The sequence below is a fragment of the Corvus kubaryi genome, unplaced genomic scaffold (assembly GCF_017639235.1).
Source record: "Corvus kubaryi isolate FWS band 111438036 unplaced genomic scaffold, C.kubaryi_AGA036_p1.0 66, whole genome shotgun sequence".
Classification (NCBI taxonomy): domain Eukaryota; kingdom Metazoa; phylum Chordata; class Aves; order Passeriformes; family Corvidae; genus Corvus; species Corvus kubaryi.
In genome coordinates, this window is record NW_024582054.1 from 21,977,420 (window position 1) to 21,992,521 (window position 15,102).

A 15,102-nucleotide genomic window follows, 5' to 3' on the forward strand; every position below is an offset into this window, starting at 1 on the left:
TAATACTTCCACACCATATAAAAAGGCACATGCACTTGAGAAGAGATTTGGAAAGAGATTTATTATGCAGGTATCTCTCACTTATAAGCCAAATATGACATGGAGCCAATAATATTCTGGAAAGAGCCCTAAACACACCTTTAGAAATCAGCATTTTTAAAAATAACAAAATTCCCCTAATGCAATAAATTTAGCTTCTCTGTTAATGACAGATTTTTCTTTAATCCCCACTACAAAATACAGTAAATACATTATTCTTCTACCTCATAGTATCACTGAAGTCTTAACTCAATCCAGTAATTTCACAGTCCCAGGAACATGCTAACATTGGTTCCACTAATATTTTTTTCTTGGTAGTAAAAGTTGCCTGAAATGGTTCCCAATTCTCCAGCCCTCCCACTGAATTCTTCTCCTCAGCCAAGCATATTAAACATTCATGCAATAAATGCACCTTCATAATTTCACGGTATGGATGATCCTGGATGGCGAGATGGCACTCATCAAACACCAGAAGATTAATATCTGACAGGGATAAATACTCATGTCTCAAAACAGTCAAAGCAACATGACATGTCATAACCAGAACCTAGGTTGAAAGGAAAGAAACAAATGTCAGTACAAGAGAAGTACAAGCTGTCTGAGGTCAAGGTGAAGGAGGAAAAGCCTTCAGCACATCTTGTGAGACAGCATTAACAAATATCAACCCCTATTCATCTACCTACACCAGGTAAGGACGAAAGAGAATCAAACACTCTCTACTGGAGAAAGTTATCTATCTGAAGGGGGGTGTTCATATATATATGTATACGAATTTGTGTGCGTTTGTATATCTCCAGTCACATGCCTAGTTAAAAAATGAATACAACAATCTCAACACCAATCAGACTACACAGAACAAGCATCATTAAATCCTAATAAGTTAAGTTAGTGTCCTTATGTGTCCCAGCATCATGTCTCTGGCAAGAAGGATAGTTTTTTCATAAGCTCTTAACTATTTGCAGCTATAACATAAGCAAGATGTTATCAGAATTCTTTTTAAAGAAAAACTTATTTCTTGTACACATAAAAATGGAGCTCTTTAATAAAATTATGTACTATTTTTACACTCACTTTGAACTTCACTAAGTATAGTAACACTTTCTGTTATCGGAGTTCCTCAGATGTGCTCCACAGACCATTACTAATCACTAGAAAGAAAACCCCAAAACCCTAACATTTAATAGGATTTTAATAGCATTTAAAGTATAGTATGCACACTCAAAATTTCTTCTGCAATCAACATCATGAACAAGTCAGGGAGATTTAAAACAAAGGACTTAGAGGATGGCTTTTTAAAAACAACCTGACAATGCCTATATATATTTGCCTCAAAATTAACATATAAATATTACCAATATGCTGGATTTCTTTTTTAAAAAGACTGAATGTATATTCGGAAGAAACCACTTCTGATCCAACCTCTCTGTCTGTATGCTTTGCTTATAGTTTTTACTTAATACATTACCTGATGCTTGGAGAATTCCTGACTCCACTTCTCTTTTGTCCATGATTCAGTTATCTCTAAACTTGAATATTCTCCCACTTTAAGGTCTGAATGTGTCCTGACAGCTGACACTTGTTGAGCAACTTGATTTGCTTAAGAAAAAAAAACCTCATTACATAAAGGTCTTCTCATACTTTAATTTGTGTGTCATATGACCTAGCACCATATTTTATAACATGATCTTTAGTGTAGGCTAACATTAAACCACGGGTACCTGGCAACTGTCTTTACGCAAAACCACATCAAGGAAACAGATCGGTAACTAAATTGCACTTCACATTCAATGTCTTAACTTCAAACTAGAAAACAGAACATGTTATATATATAAACAGGTTACGTTAAACGCATGATGAAACAACAGATGAAAGGCACTGCACCCTTGCTGTTGAAGACTTTATGCAAAAGTTTCTCCCAGCTTTACTTTCAGAGAACTACTGTTACAGAATATTCCATGGAAATATTAGCAGTGTGTTTGGGAACATTTCCTCTTACCCGAGTTGACCAAGAACACAGTTCTTTTTCCGTTTTTGTTGAAATCTCCCCTGATCTGATAGGACAGCTCTTTAGTGAGTAGTACTGCAATAAAAGTCTTCCCTGAGCCAGTGTTTAAGCAGACTATTGTATTATGATCCAAAGCTGCTTCAAGCAGTTCAACCTAGGTTTAAAAAATAATAATGCCCTTACTTGCAGCAATGCATGAAAAAGCTGACAAAAAAATAACAAAAGTGATAAACTATAGACAAGTCAGTAGTATCGACTGAGATCTTTCCAGTGCCATATAATTAACAGATCTTTTTCATAACAATGTATTCTCACAATCTCTCAAAAACATTAACACACTATGTATAGTCCAGCTTTAAAATCCTTCAGTACCACAGTTTGCTCTCAGGTAGCTTTCTAAATATATCTTTTTAATAGATCATTCTGTTGCTAGATACATTGTGAAAAAAAAGAAGCTACAGCTTTTACATCTAACTGCACACCTCAATTCAACCAAACAAGCAAGAAGGCTAGCTCAAGGCGATCCAAGTTTCTCAGTAATACTAACAAAACACTTCTGGGCACCTCTGTAGTGCAAAGAGAACTGATATTCTAGAACTCAGAAACAGTTTTCCATAACAAAGTGAAAATCAGAGTACCCTGATTGGGTTTCTGACTTTAGAGGGCTGCTTCGACCAGTGTGTGAACCAAAAATCAGAACTAGTATACAATGCGGAAGACAAAGTGAGAGGTGGAAGGAGACATGATGTCTGCATACAATTGAGAGGCACAGTTTATTTGTCCCTTGCAGCATTCTGCAGAGAGTGGCAGGAGAAACACCCAGCTTAAAAGCTGTTCTGACTGTTAGAGCAAACTGAGAAGAGGGAATGGGGATATAACAAACGTAAAAAACCAGCCAAACTACAGAATTAGCTCCCAACAGGTGGTGCTGAGAGAGACATGTCTTGATAGTGTGCATCACTGCATGTTCTCCACCTGCTCTTGTTCTTTTTCCATTAATTAATGGATTTAATTGTACTTTTTTTGATGTTACTGTATTAGTACTATCACTAGTACCTGATATTTTCTTGGCGTGTAAATGTTATCATGAATTGCTTCTTGTTGCCATGGTAGTCCAAAAAATGGACCCATTGGGGAGGAAGCAGGGGTCATGAGCTGCAGTCCCGCCATGCTGAGGGATTGCAAAGCAGGGCTTTTCATTCATTCATCCAGTATTTCTTTCATTGCATTTTTGTTCCAGCACAGCCTACTATGAGAAGAAAATGAACAGTATTAGATATAGTTGCAATCTCAAGCAAGAAGAGAAAATTTATATTAAGAAAAGGACATTACTTCATTTTACTTACAGAAGTGTTCTTCTTACACTATTTTCAGCAGAAATTGTTAATTTTAAATTTACAGGCGCTTCTCCACTTGAAGATATGTGCTAATCAAAGTACCCCCGAAATTCAAAAGGAGCTGTACTTTACAGGACAATGCTCATTCTATGCAATTGGATTTACACACATACATTTTAATATGAAGTTCCATTTATGGTCTGACAGAATCTCATTTTATATCTTTACAACAAACTTTAAAAAGTAAAGCTGTTTAACCTTTACTGCAGGAAAGAAAAACACTGATTTTCTACAGCATAGGCAAAGTATCATTTTCCATTTTTCCTTCCAACCAAAAAGGCCTTTGACCAGTTAAAGCTCTAAATACATGCAAACAGGAATTTTATTCTAATAGCTAGGAGAAGAACAGGAACTACCCAAGAACTTCAGTATTTTCAAATCATCAGATTCTGATAAGATTATCTTTTTAAGAACTGTTAGAAGCATTATAAATAATTGCTGATGACTCTGGTAAGGACTAATACAGAATGGGACCCTTATCAGGTTAACCATCAATTTCCATAAAGACACTATAATTCATAAACAAACAAGGCATTCAGAACTTCATGACAATTATGCACTGGAGAATACTTTCCCACTGAGGCTATGAAGTTCTCATCACAGGGTGGGGAGAGGGTCCTGTGCGTGTCTGAGTGAGTTAAAAACATTTGCTATTTGTCAGGAATGATCAAAATGAAAACAAACAAAAACTAAACAAAAAAACTTACCAACTAGAAAAAACAAACAAACCCCACAACAAAAAACCTTTAGCCTGGGAAAGTGATCATGGCCTGATGACATAGAAGAATATTGCTGACGTATACAGGAACATGCTACATGAATTCTAAGGAATTTTGAATACTCCCCTCTTTAAACTGGATACATACCCTATCCAAAACCCAGTATTTTCAAAAGTTAGTTTTCCTCAAAATTCCTACAAGCTCTATATTAATTTTAGCATCAATATGGGTTGAGAAATGCGTAAAATTGACGATGCATTCATATTTAATCATTCTTTAAAAAGACATGAGGAAAAGCTAATTAACATTTTATTGCACTGAAATGTTCCTGCTTTTCTACACAACAGGAAAGCAACAAAACTTGCTTAAGTTTTGCAAATGTGCAGTAAGGAATAAAAAAAAAAAAAAAAAAAGAGAAAAGTATAATATGCTAAGAGAAAACCAGTAATGGTTATCAGAAATAACTGAAGAGAGATACTAAAAATAAAGCAGTACAAATAAATCACCAAAAATGGGGCATCGACTAGATTTCCAGAGGTCCCTTCCAACCCTAGTAATTATGTGATTCTGTAATTAAATAAAAATATTAATTTAGATTTGTTCCATAGTCTCCAACTAATAACACTGTTGCTCTCTGTTATATATTACTATTTTTTAATTAAATATTATAATCTGGACCACGTCTAGACACTGATATTGAACTAGTATTAAATAATTATAGGAAGCTGTGAAAAAAGAGATGAAACCAATTATCTCACTTTCCATCTCAGGCATATTTTGTAAAATAAAGGGAAGGCAATATATTGAAGTACGTGATCACCCCTCTTACAAAGTCAGAAGTAATTTCACTTTACAGTAAGTGGTCAGATAAAGCTTTGTCTCAATTCATTTCAAAGTGGCAGGGGAAGCCCTGAAGGACAGGGTGGTTAAGCTGAAGTAGCATTACACATGCAGTTCCTTTGTAAAGAATTATTTATCTTTTGTAGACAAACGTTCAGTAGTAAATGCTACTTAGTGAACAAGGCCAAATGTAACGTCTTGGGTTTAGGCTCAGCAATAAACGTACTTCCCCCTCCATCAAAAAAGTTCCTCTTTAATGTAAGTGTTGATACTGCTGGAATACTGTCTGATATTTCCATTTGAGCATCACAAAAACTGTCATAGTGAGAAGATTCCAAAAAGAAAAGATGTATTAAAATCTTAAAAAAACTCAAAAGGAATGGATGTGCATTTTCACAGGACATAGTAAAGAATATGTTTGACATTTTATGTTTTTTCAGTTGCTTTAGGACAATCTCCAAACTCATGCAAACCTTCTCATTTATTTTTCACTCCTCTAATGTAAGCTAGTATTTGAGCCCAAGTATTTCAGATTAACTGAATAGATAAAATGGATCAATATTGCTTTATTTAGCTGTAAATAAAGAACAACACAGTCTACACAAATCAAAAAATCATGCTATGTTATTATTCGTTTCAGTAGTAATACAAAAAAAGACTCCTGTAGACTCTTAAATTGTTTCTATACATTTCAAAGAATGCATACAAGCAAATGCAGGTTCTAACAATGCACCTATAGTAATTTTATAGTGTGTTCTAATCTGGCACAACCAAAGATGTTTTGGTTCATTTCCTCCTCAGAACTAGTGGTTTCATGGCTGTTCCTCCACTGGCAGTCCAGAGCTTTGGGTCATAGGAGACAGCTGGCAGGAAAGATACAGTCACCATAGAATGGTTTAGGTGTTACACAGCTGCATGTAGCAATCTGATCATTCTTGACATTCTAAACTACTGAGCATTCGCACATCAGATGTACTTGATGTTTATCAGTATGTGACTGATAGATTAAATCAGTCTCGTGGCAAGGACAGTAGCATGACACACAATCCCCAGCCACCAGCAGAAAGCATCAGGAAACTTAGGGCACTACTAACCTTAGTGAAGCTTTTCTGACAGCTTCTAACTGACAGCTTAGGTGCAGGAGAACTAGGAAGAAGGGAGAAAAAGTAGGGAAAAGTGTCATCCCCAACACCTCCTCCTCCAAACTTAGAGATGAAGCTCTCCTTTAATATATCTAGCTTCTCTTTTTGTATTCCAGTGAGGGGAAACACTAGTTGGTAACACATACAAAAAATCCTTAGAATCATAGAATAGTTTGGGCTGGAATGGACCTTAAAGATTGGATAGTTCAAACCCCCAGTAGTGTCTGAAGAACACAAAGGTCTTTTGCCTGATTACAGTATTTCATTGAAATGGTTTCAATCATGCTTCTCTACTGACATAGAGCAACTGGTGAAATAACAACTAATGTTTGCTTTGTTTAAAATGAGACTTCACTGTCATAATAGAAAAACCCCAAATATTTTCCATAGTAAAAGTTGAAGCTGATTCCTCAATCATTCTTGTACATAAGCCCAGACACTTCAGTTTTATAAATCACTTTAGATGAGCAGCGCCTCCTCTTTGTTTACTATTCCATCTGTGTTGTGTTTCTTTTTCAAATGATAAATACAACTTTGGGAACATATATAAAATAGCTATATTGCATCACCAGGAGGGAATTAAGGAGAGAAAACCAACCTTATTTTAAAAGGCTGCTAATAAAAAACAAGTACAGGATCAAATATTACAAGTAATTAATCTCTTCTGCTACGCACCTAATAACAGTGATACCAGTTTAGTTACCCTGCTGTTAAGAAGCAAGAGGATTTATGCTTATGTATGGCTCCAGGCTGTGAAACAACATATACTCTAAACTACAGCTTTGGTTTCTGTGTACCTTCATGAAAGACCTGCTCTTAAGTACAATCATGTCACTGAGATCAAAAAGCATTCTCAAAAAAATCCCTTTGAAGTGCAAAGGAAGAAATATATGCACATTTGTAACTTGAAAAGCACACACAACCAAAACAGCATTGTGTGCCACTACAATCATACCTGGGTTGAGCTGGCATGGGACATAACACATTTGAAAGAACATACAGGGGGAGGGAATTTAAGCTAGAGTCAGTAAAAAGAAAAAGTTATCCTCCCAAATCAATGTTACTTTCTGCTATACTAAGGTTTCATAGTACTGGTCTTCATTTCTATGATTTGTATTGGAAGTATGTAAGATCTGACAAGATCAATGTCAACATTATTACGGGAGTAAGCCAGATAATGCAGTAATTGTATCATTCTAGAGTCTCTATTTCAATAGCAAGGAAAAATATCAAGTTCTTCAATAAAAGAAAAGCAGTACAGGATCATCTAGGAATAAAAAGGGAAAGAACACATCTACTTGAAGAACAGACTTTAAATTGAAAACATTTGAGATGTAAGCACATATGTTCAGAATCTGTGGACAGAAAACTGAACATGAGCTAACTGAAACTAGCTAACAGTAAAGCAAAAAAAAAAAGCCAAACTAGTCCTGCTCAGCCAGTGTTGAGTAATAAAGATACTTGCTAAGATGTTCCATCTTTGTCCACTACATTATTTTGAAAACTGATAGAAAAGAAACTGTAAGAACTTGATGAAGCTGAATTTGGAGCAAGAAACACCTGAAACAAATCCTGCCTCCTGTGACTTTAGACTAGTTTTGGAAGCTGGATAAGGCAGCACAGTGCTCAAGCTTATTTGTTCTACTAAAATAATAGTGAAAGTTCCAGTTTCATGGCCATCAATCTTGAGAGTTTTAAAAGAAGAATTTACAACCTAGTGTCCTTATTTCACATTTATGTGAACAGATAGTGAACTGCAGAGCTAAAACTAACCCCTTATTCCATCATTTAAAGAACTGTTTTTCACAAGAACATACAATGTTGGAAATGAAGTCAACAACATGCAATAGCAATTTTTTCTAGTCTGCAATAATTCTGGAACTGTGGTGTAGGTTTTTCAGTCACATGACTATATCCAGTTTGAAGCCATCCCTTGGCGCACAAAAAATTCAATGTTTACTGCACTAAAGAATACAAGCCAAACTGACCAGAGCATTCACCTGGAATGAGACATCCTGGATCTAGTCCTGCTTGGAGGACAGTTTAAAACATTTATGGACTGGCACTGAGGTACACGGAGAAGAGACTTGCACGCTGGGGATGCAACTTTCAAGTTCTTACCACCATTTGCGAGCACAGTTTATGTTATATTCACAAGTTTATGAAAACTATAACCATCTCCCATTAACAACAAAAATTTCTTACTGCCATTTGCAATGCATTTAATTTGCTTTCTGGACTGATTTTTAAAATTGTACTTAATATAATCCTTGTGATACAAACATTATTTCTAATGCTTTAGGATTTCATCTTTGTCCAGGAATGTGAACAGATAGTGTTCTAATTTATCCTCTAAAAACACTCTCAGCACCAGCCAAAACAAGTTAGCCTCAAGAGGTAAAAATAATCCACTTACTCTAAAGGAAATAAACCACAGTCTATAAAAAAACATTAATAGAACCTTGCTGCTTGAATATTCTCTTACATGAACACTTCAAGAGTCTGAATGCAGTTTCTTTATAGCAATTTCTATGTTCAATTGCTATATGAAACATTAACTTGCTGAGTGGTCTAACACAGAAAATTCTTACTTGGGTAAAGGGGGTCCAAATAAAAAGAAAAAAATGTAAAATACTACAAATATGAAATACAGAGTAGAAAATGAATGTAAATGTTAATATACAAAATGTAAAATGTCACTGAGAATGTTCCATACCAACTTACACTGTATGCATTCAGTGGCAAGAATTGGTTTTGCCTCAGTGAAGGGGAATTTGCAAGAATTCTACTTTGTCTGGTTTCTAAACCTCCTTTTAGAAGAAGTGTACTTTTTAAAAGGATTTTACTTTTTCTGTGATAGTCCAAAAGAATATACTACTTCTTCCAGAAAAAGAAGCATATTTTGTTAATATTACTCCTGCAACTTCAGTTCTCTTAAAAGAACTTAAAAATCCCAAATCAAAACCCCCCAGTTTAATCTGGAAAAAGAAAAGCCCAAAATTTAACCATCAAACAACTGTCAAACAGTATTATTGAGCAAGATGAATCAGAAATCTCTTTTATATTGTGCTCTCTTTAACACAGAACACAGCTTATGAGACATTCTTTCTCTCCCATCTTTCAAAGATCTTTATCACATGCATTGCCTAACAGCAATTTTTACATTTGGTCTTAAAATGTTCTCAAATATAAGCATTTCTATAAAGACCACATTCCCTGGTTTCCCTAGCACAATCATCAGTATTGATTGTGAATGTCATTTTAAACAACAAGAATTTTATTAGTTCTATTTTTCTGATACACAATCAGTGTAACAGCACAAGCAGAACACTGGTCTTTAATAGCCTACTAAGGCATACCAGAACAACAAAGGCTGCTTTCTGTTGTTCAGGAAAAGTTTCATTAAAGTGCTTATCAAATCAAAGTTAAATTGATGCTCTATATTTGGATGAGCTGATTTGGAAACACTTCTACAAGCAGTACAACAGTTAACAGCTGAAATTCCTGGCAGATTCCTTCTAAATGTCTGTTTGTAGGAGAGAAACGGAATACAACATGACACTTAGCAGACTCAGAAAAACCCTGAAGTCCTTCATGTAGTGTTCAGTATGACCAAACCTGGACATGGGGCAAAAGCCTAATAAACACTTCATGTTGCAATCAGTCCAGCTTGACCAACAGAGCCAGCAAGACACTGCTCCCACAGGAGTTGTGCGGCTGCACACTGCAACAGTCGAATGCAAAAGGATTATACCACTATTTATCAGTGTAACACACACAGGCTGTAGGGCATTTACAAGTAAAGTAATACAACGTGAAAACAAAGATCAGTTTTGTAGCACATCTCTAGTGATACCACTGCATGAGGCATTCAGAATAAACATGTAGAAAGGGGCTGTTTCACCTTTAAGGAATACAGACAAGCAGCCAGATTCTGAAACAAACATTCATTTTTTTTCAAATGATGTGTATAAGGCCTGTGGAACAACCCTAACTATGTAGTTGCTTAATCAGCAGTGTAGAACTGGTGCTATGCAGACTCCTTTTACCTTCTAAACACAAAGGACAAAAGACAAAGCATGAAGTATATGGATCTAAGATGCAAGGCAAGGTGATCAACAGCGGAACTAAACACATTTCTCTCTTCCCTACGTTATCAACCCACATTTTTCTGCTACGTAGTTTTAATCAGATAGCCTCTTTCCCTATTTTTGCAGAACTCGTATTTCAAACTGAAGCATAGTCTTGAAACTAAGACCTTAATTTACCTGTCATTTCTTTTCCTTACCATTTATTTTGTATCTCCTATCAGGAACAACATATGAATTCAATTCTAATTCTAACCCCTTGTGTCAACTCTTTTTTTTTTTTTTTTTTAACTGATTGTATTTCACCAACACAACTACATTTGAATATAAAATCCACAAGAAAAATACACACATTCTTTTAAAAAACTGAATAGATTTCTAATCATATTCAGCTTCATAAGAAATAGCAGGGCATGTGTTTCATGATAAACATTTAAACTTCTATGAATAAAATGAAGTAGCTACTTTCATTTTTCTATCCAAAGAAATTCACAGTCAATTTCTATAAATTCACATGTGGAAGTTACTTTACTCTATAGTTCTGAAGCAGCTTTAAATATAAAATAGAAGAACACAGTGCAGTGATACATCAAAAACTGTTTCTCCCATACTACAAAGCACAGTCTTACCGTTTTAATTTCCACAATCTCTGTGTTTATGCTTCCCAAACTGCATTTTGACATCATGATATCAGCTTGTAGATTAATCACATAATTTGCAAGCCTTGGCTCTTAAAAAAAACAAGAACAAAAACCTATGAACTACAATAGCAAGATAAATTGTGGTAATTCAGTTGCTTATAAACACTTATATGTGTTGAGCCTACACCACAACTTGCTGACAGAAATGAACTACCTAAGTTCACTCTGAACACAAATTATTTTAATTTACTATTAGAAACTAAAATTTAAAAGAGTTATTTAAAAGATAATTTAGTTTAAATGTGCACATACTTCCCTAGTCCTATTTCCAGGTTATTATCATTAATTACTGGTTCACGTGAGAAATACAGGAGTAGAGTGTTTGATATAATTTTACTATGGTTCGTATAATTGTATTGCTTTTTCCATGCACATATATTTTCAATTTGAGTTCGACATTAAAAAAAAATCAGAATTCAAACTTCCGTATACTGTTTCAATTTGAAACTGCAAATAATAGTCGACTCATGAAAAAGCAACAACCATTTCTCTCAAAGTACACATCAGTCTTTTTAGTAAAAGAGAAAATCCTGTGCATTTAAGATGGTAATTCAACCACAAAAGTAAAATTTGGGAAAATAATAATTCATGACAGTGAATTTCTAGATATATTAGCCAAATATATGTATTATATATGTATAAAAAACTACAACTCAAAGCAAAAATACCGTATTTAAGCAGATCTAGTGCTCTTAAAGCTATAAAATAAAATATTTGCACAATATATACACCTAAAAGTGTGAGGTTTTCCAGACCTAAAAAGACAGATAGTGAAGTCCAATTTTTTAAAATCAATACTGAAAACTTAAACACAAAATGAATCTTGATGAAAATTTCTCCTCCAATCAATTCCATAAAGTTAACAAAGAGGACACCCCCAAGATTAGTTCAGTATGTTCATTTTTACCTCAAATGCTGATGCTGAGCTTTTCCAGAGTCTCCAAGCCTGTAATTTTGTTTCACCCTAGGTAACCTAAAAGGCAACATAAAGAGAGAGCATTTTAACATGAACTGCCATTAAAATCAACTGTGCCATGTGGTAGTCTGCTTTCTTGCATTTTAATATTTAGCTCTGTAGCAAGAGCACATGGTCTTTCAAAATCTAATTATCATATGCCCCTTTTTGGCTAGGGATACAGAGAGTCAGTGTCTGGAAGATCAGCCTTAAGTGCTCAGGAGATATTTGCATATTTTGTTTTATCTGCTAAAGTAATTGCTAGCTGAGGCCAATTAGATTTACAGCTTTTCTCCCCTGTGCTCCCTCCACGTATGTTTCACCTAACACAGTAAGGAAATCTGGAAGAAAATTATTATTCAACACATTTAAGAGAGAGATCTGAAAGAATGTATGTTTTCCAGAAAACAAAGTAAACAGGTACCGTTCAATTTTACAAGAATACAAAAAGAACGCAGCACAGAAAATCTAATGAATACTGCATTCATGTACAAAATAGACCCACAAAACATTTACTCCCTAGGCTACATTTTAAATTTGTGTTTGCAGCATACATAAACACATCTTTTATTTTCAGCACAAAATACAGCAAATTGCTTCTAAGATGTAGTAAGTAGGACTTAGATTTATTATAGCATGTTCCTACTATGTCTAGGTTATTCATTTATTCACTGCCTCTAAACATGAACCAGAATATATATTCCATTGAACCAGAAAATAACCTACCCACAGAAAACTGCCGCATCCACGGCAAAAATATAGAAATATACTCCACTCTATACATTTACAAGAAAAGTTGAAGAGAACAACGCAGCATTTGGATACCCTGGCATAAAGCAAGCATGAACAGAAAGAAACGTTCAACCCTTGTCAATAAAGCTAATGCCATGTGCGGCTTAACAGAGCAAATTTACTTTACTGCCTAATCGCAGATGGCAAACACAAAGCACAGAGACCAGTAGGTAAGAACCAAAAAAGTATGTAATTCTAATTCTCCACCAGCACAACCGCTTCCTTTGGCACATCGAAGTCAGAAGACCGAGGCTTTAATCAATCGATTGGAAGGCAGGAATTACAGTAGGCCCTTTGAATGCCAACCTAAAACCAGACAGGCCACATTCCGGAGATGCAGTCAAGGTCTAGTACAAAACAGCAGCGTATAACACATTAGCATCTAAATGGTGCTGGTGCACCCACTCAGACAAAGCCGGGTTCGATCCTTCTGCGGCGGCCACGGGCACCTGCTGCTGGCGACGGCCCTCAGGACAGCGGCACCGCCCGGGCAGCCCAGCACCGAACATCCCCCATGCTGCAGTCGCAGCCGGCAAAATATTTTCTACCACACCAAAAATAAAGAAAATATATATATATATGTTTAATTTTGCTCTATAGTGTCAGAGGACCTCGTAAACAAGCAAAAGAAACAAAGAGGAAAAATTATTGACATTTTAGAAACCTAATTTTTAGGAAAGCCAATGTCTTCTATCAAACAGCAAGGTTTCCCCTTTTCTTAAATGTCACCTTTTCTTTTAAGAGCTCAACATTCACATATTTTATCAACAGATAGAAGGCAAGAGTTCTAAGATAATCAATCACTTAAAACGTATAACTCCAAAACATACCACAAACACAATAAATACTCAAAGCACTAACATGAAAAAATCCCCAGTTCCTATAAAGACATCAAGAGAAGTATCCAAGAAGTGTCACAGCAGGCACTTCTGCAAATCTCCAGCACTCTAGAAATCTGCAAGCAACCACAAGTTACTTCTGCAAATCTCAGCCAAGATCTTGAAGTATCTTGGCTATTTGCTACTGAAACACTACTAATGCAAAACCCAAGTATCCAAATATATCAGAGAATACAGACTATATAAACAGGTTTTATTTTTATTTCATGGGTTTATAATTCAGTCCTTGAAAATAATCACATTCATACGATACCTAACCTGCTATTAAAAAAGGACGGTCAGAAAAATGGTAACTGAAATTTACAGTAAAAGACCTGCTGTCACACTATAAACAGGCTGAATCTGAAAGGCTATCAACGTTCTTGCTCTTCAGCATCTTCAATTTGAAATTATACAACTATTCCTTCCAGCAGTTAAACCATTACTCAAATTGTTAACAACATGAAAATGAAGTTATCTTGCAGTAAGTTCTATGCAACTGAACTCTTAAACTCACATGAAAGCTGTGATGAAGTGAATTATCTTTATGCAAATACAACGGGATTCCAGCATGAACAAAAGTCCTGCATGATCTTTAGGGGATAAGGTAAAAACTGCCATTATGATTGGGAAGAAAAAGTACACCTGGGCTGGCATCCTGTCTCTATAATTACAGCTGGCCACGTATGCTGAGGGCTGGGGGGAAGGGGTGACTATAAAAGAGGATTTATCCTTTTCTTCCATTTGTTATTCCAGAAACTTCATATTTCAACTACTTTTCTTCAGTTTATTACAGTACAAACAATAAAATTATGTCAGAAACCATAGTACAAACTCCCTACCACCTCAGATTAATTTGAAAGCAATATACTCTTTGACACCCAAGGACCTAAGCCTTCTTCAGGGAAGTCAGGAAAGAATTACACTCAGGACACACACCTCTCTAAATATACAAACACTCTGAAACACATTATTAGTTTTAACAGCAATTAGAATTAAATTATGCCACTTATTTGAGAGGTTTTTTTGCTGCATAGAAAAACTGTAGCTCAATGTGTAGATTCTAATCTATGGGTAACTATACTATCATATCAGTATCGTAAGTAGGGATAACTGACCATATCTGTGAATTTATTTATCATTTGGTTGTTTACTTGGGTACCATATTATTTACTTGTGATGATTTAGTTAATTTAAAGGTTATGTTCAAGCTTTTCAGGTACTTATGTCTTTCCACAGGAAAGCAATTAAGCAGACATTAGAGCAGGGATTTCTCTCTTCCTCAATTTGGGGGCAAGCTGTGAGGCAAGTACAGTTCCAAAGGATTAATTATTCTTGCTTTGGATAAGTAAAAGCAGCAGCTGCCCCCTGAATATAACCCCATGTGGAGACTTCAATCCCATTATTTGCATAAACATAAACCCTTTCTCTGCATGTGGCTAGAAGTCAAGCTCCTCAAAACATGGGCACTCAACAGTTCACTGTTAACACTGTGCCGCAACATCCAAAATTACTAAGTGCCCCACAGTACAAAAGACTTTCTCTG

General features: G+C 35.4%; 1 protein-coding gene across 4 annotated transcripts in view; it reads right to left on the reverse strand.

The window, feature by feature from the left end:
- DICER1 (dicer 1, ribonuclease III) overlaps nt 1-15,102 on the reverse strand; it is a 68,113-nt gene that overhangs the window by 38,748 nt on the left and 14,263 nt on the right. For 3 of the 4 annotated variants that reach the window (XM_042046962.1, XM_042046965.1, XM_042046964.1), the window contains exons 2-7: nt 11,839-11,904; nt 10,860-10,960; nt 3,101-3,293; nt 2,036-2,198; nt 1,505-1,635; nt 452-586 (exon numbers count right to left, since the gene is read on the reverse strand). In XM_042046962.1, coding sequence (XP_041902896.1) covers nt 452-586; nt 1,505-1,635; nt 2,036-2,198; nt 3,101-3,244 — 573 coding nt within the window. In that variant the 5' untranslated portion in view covers nt 3,245-3,293; nt 10,860-10,960; nt 11,839-11,904. The remainder of the gene's footprint in view (nt 1-451; nt 587-1,504; nt 1,636-2,035; nt 2,199-3,100; nt 3,294-10,859; nt 10,961-11,838; nt 11,905-15,102) is intronic. The other variant, XM_042046963.1, reaches the window with a different exon arrangement.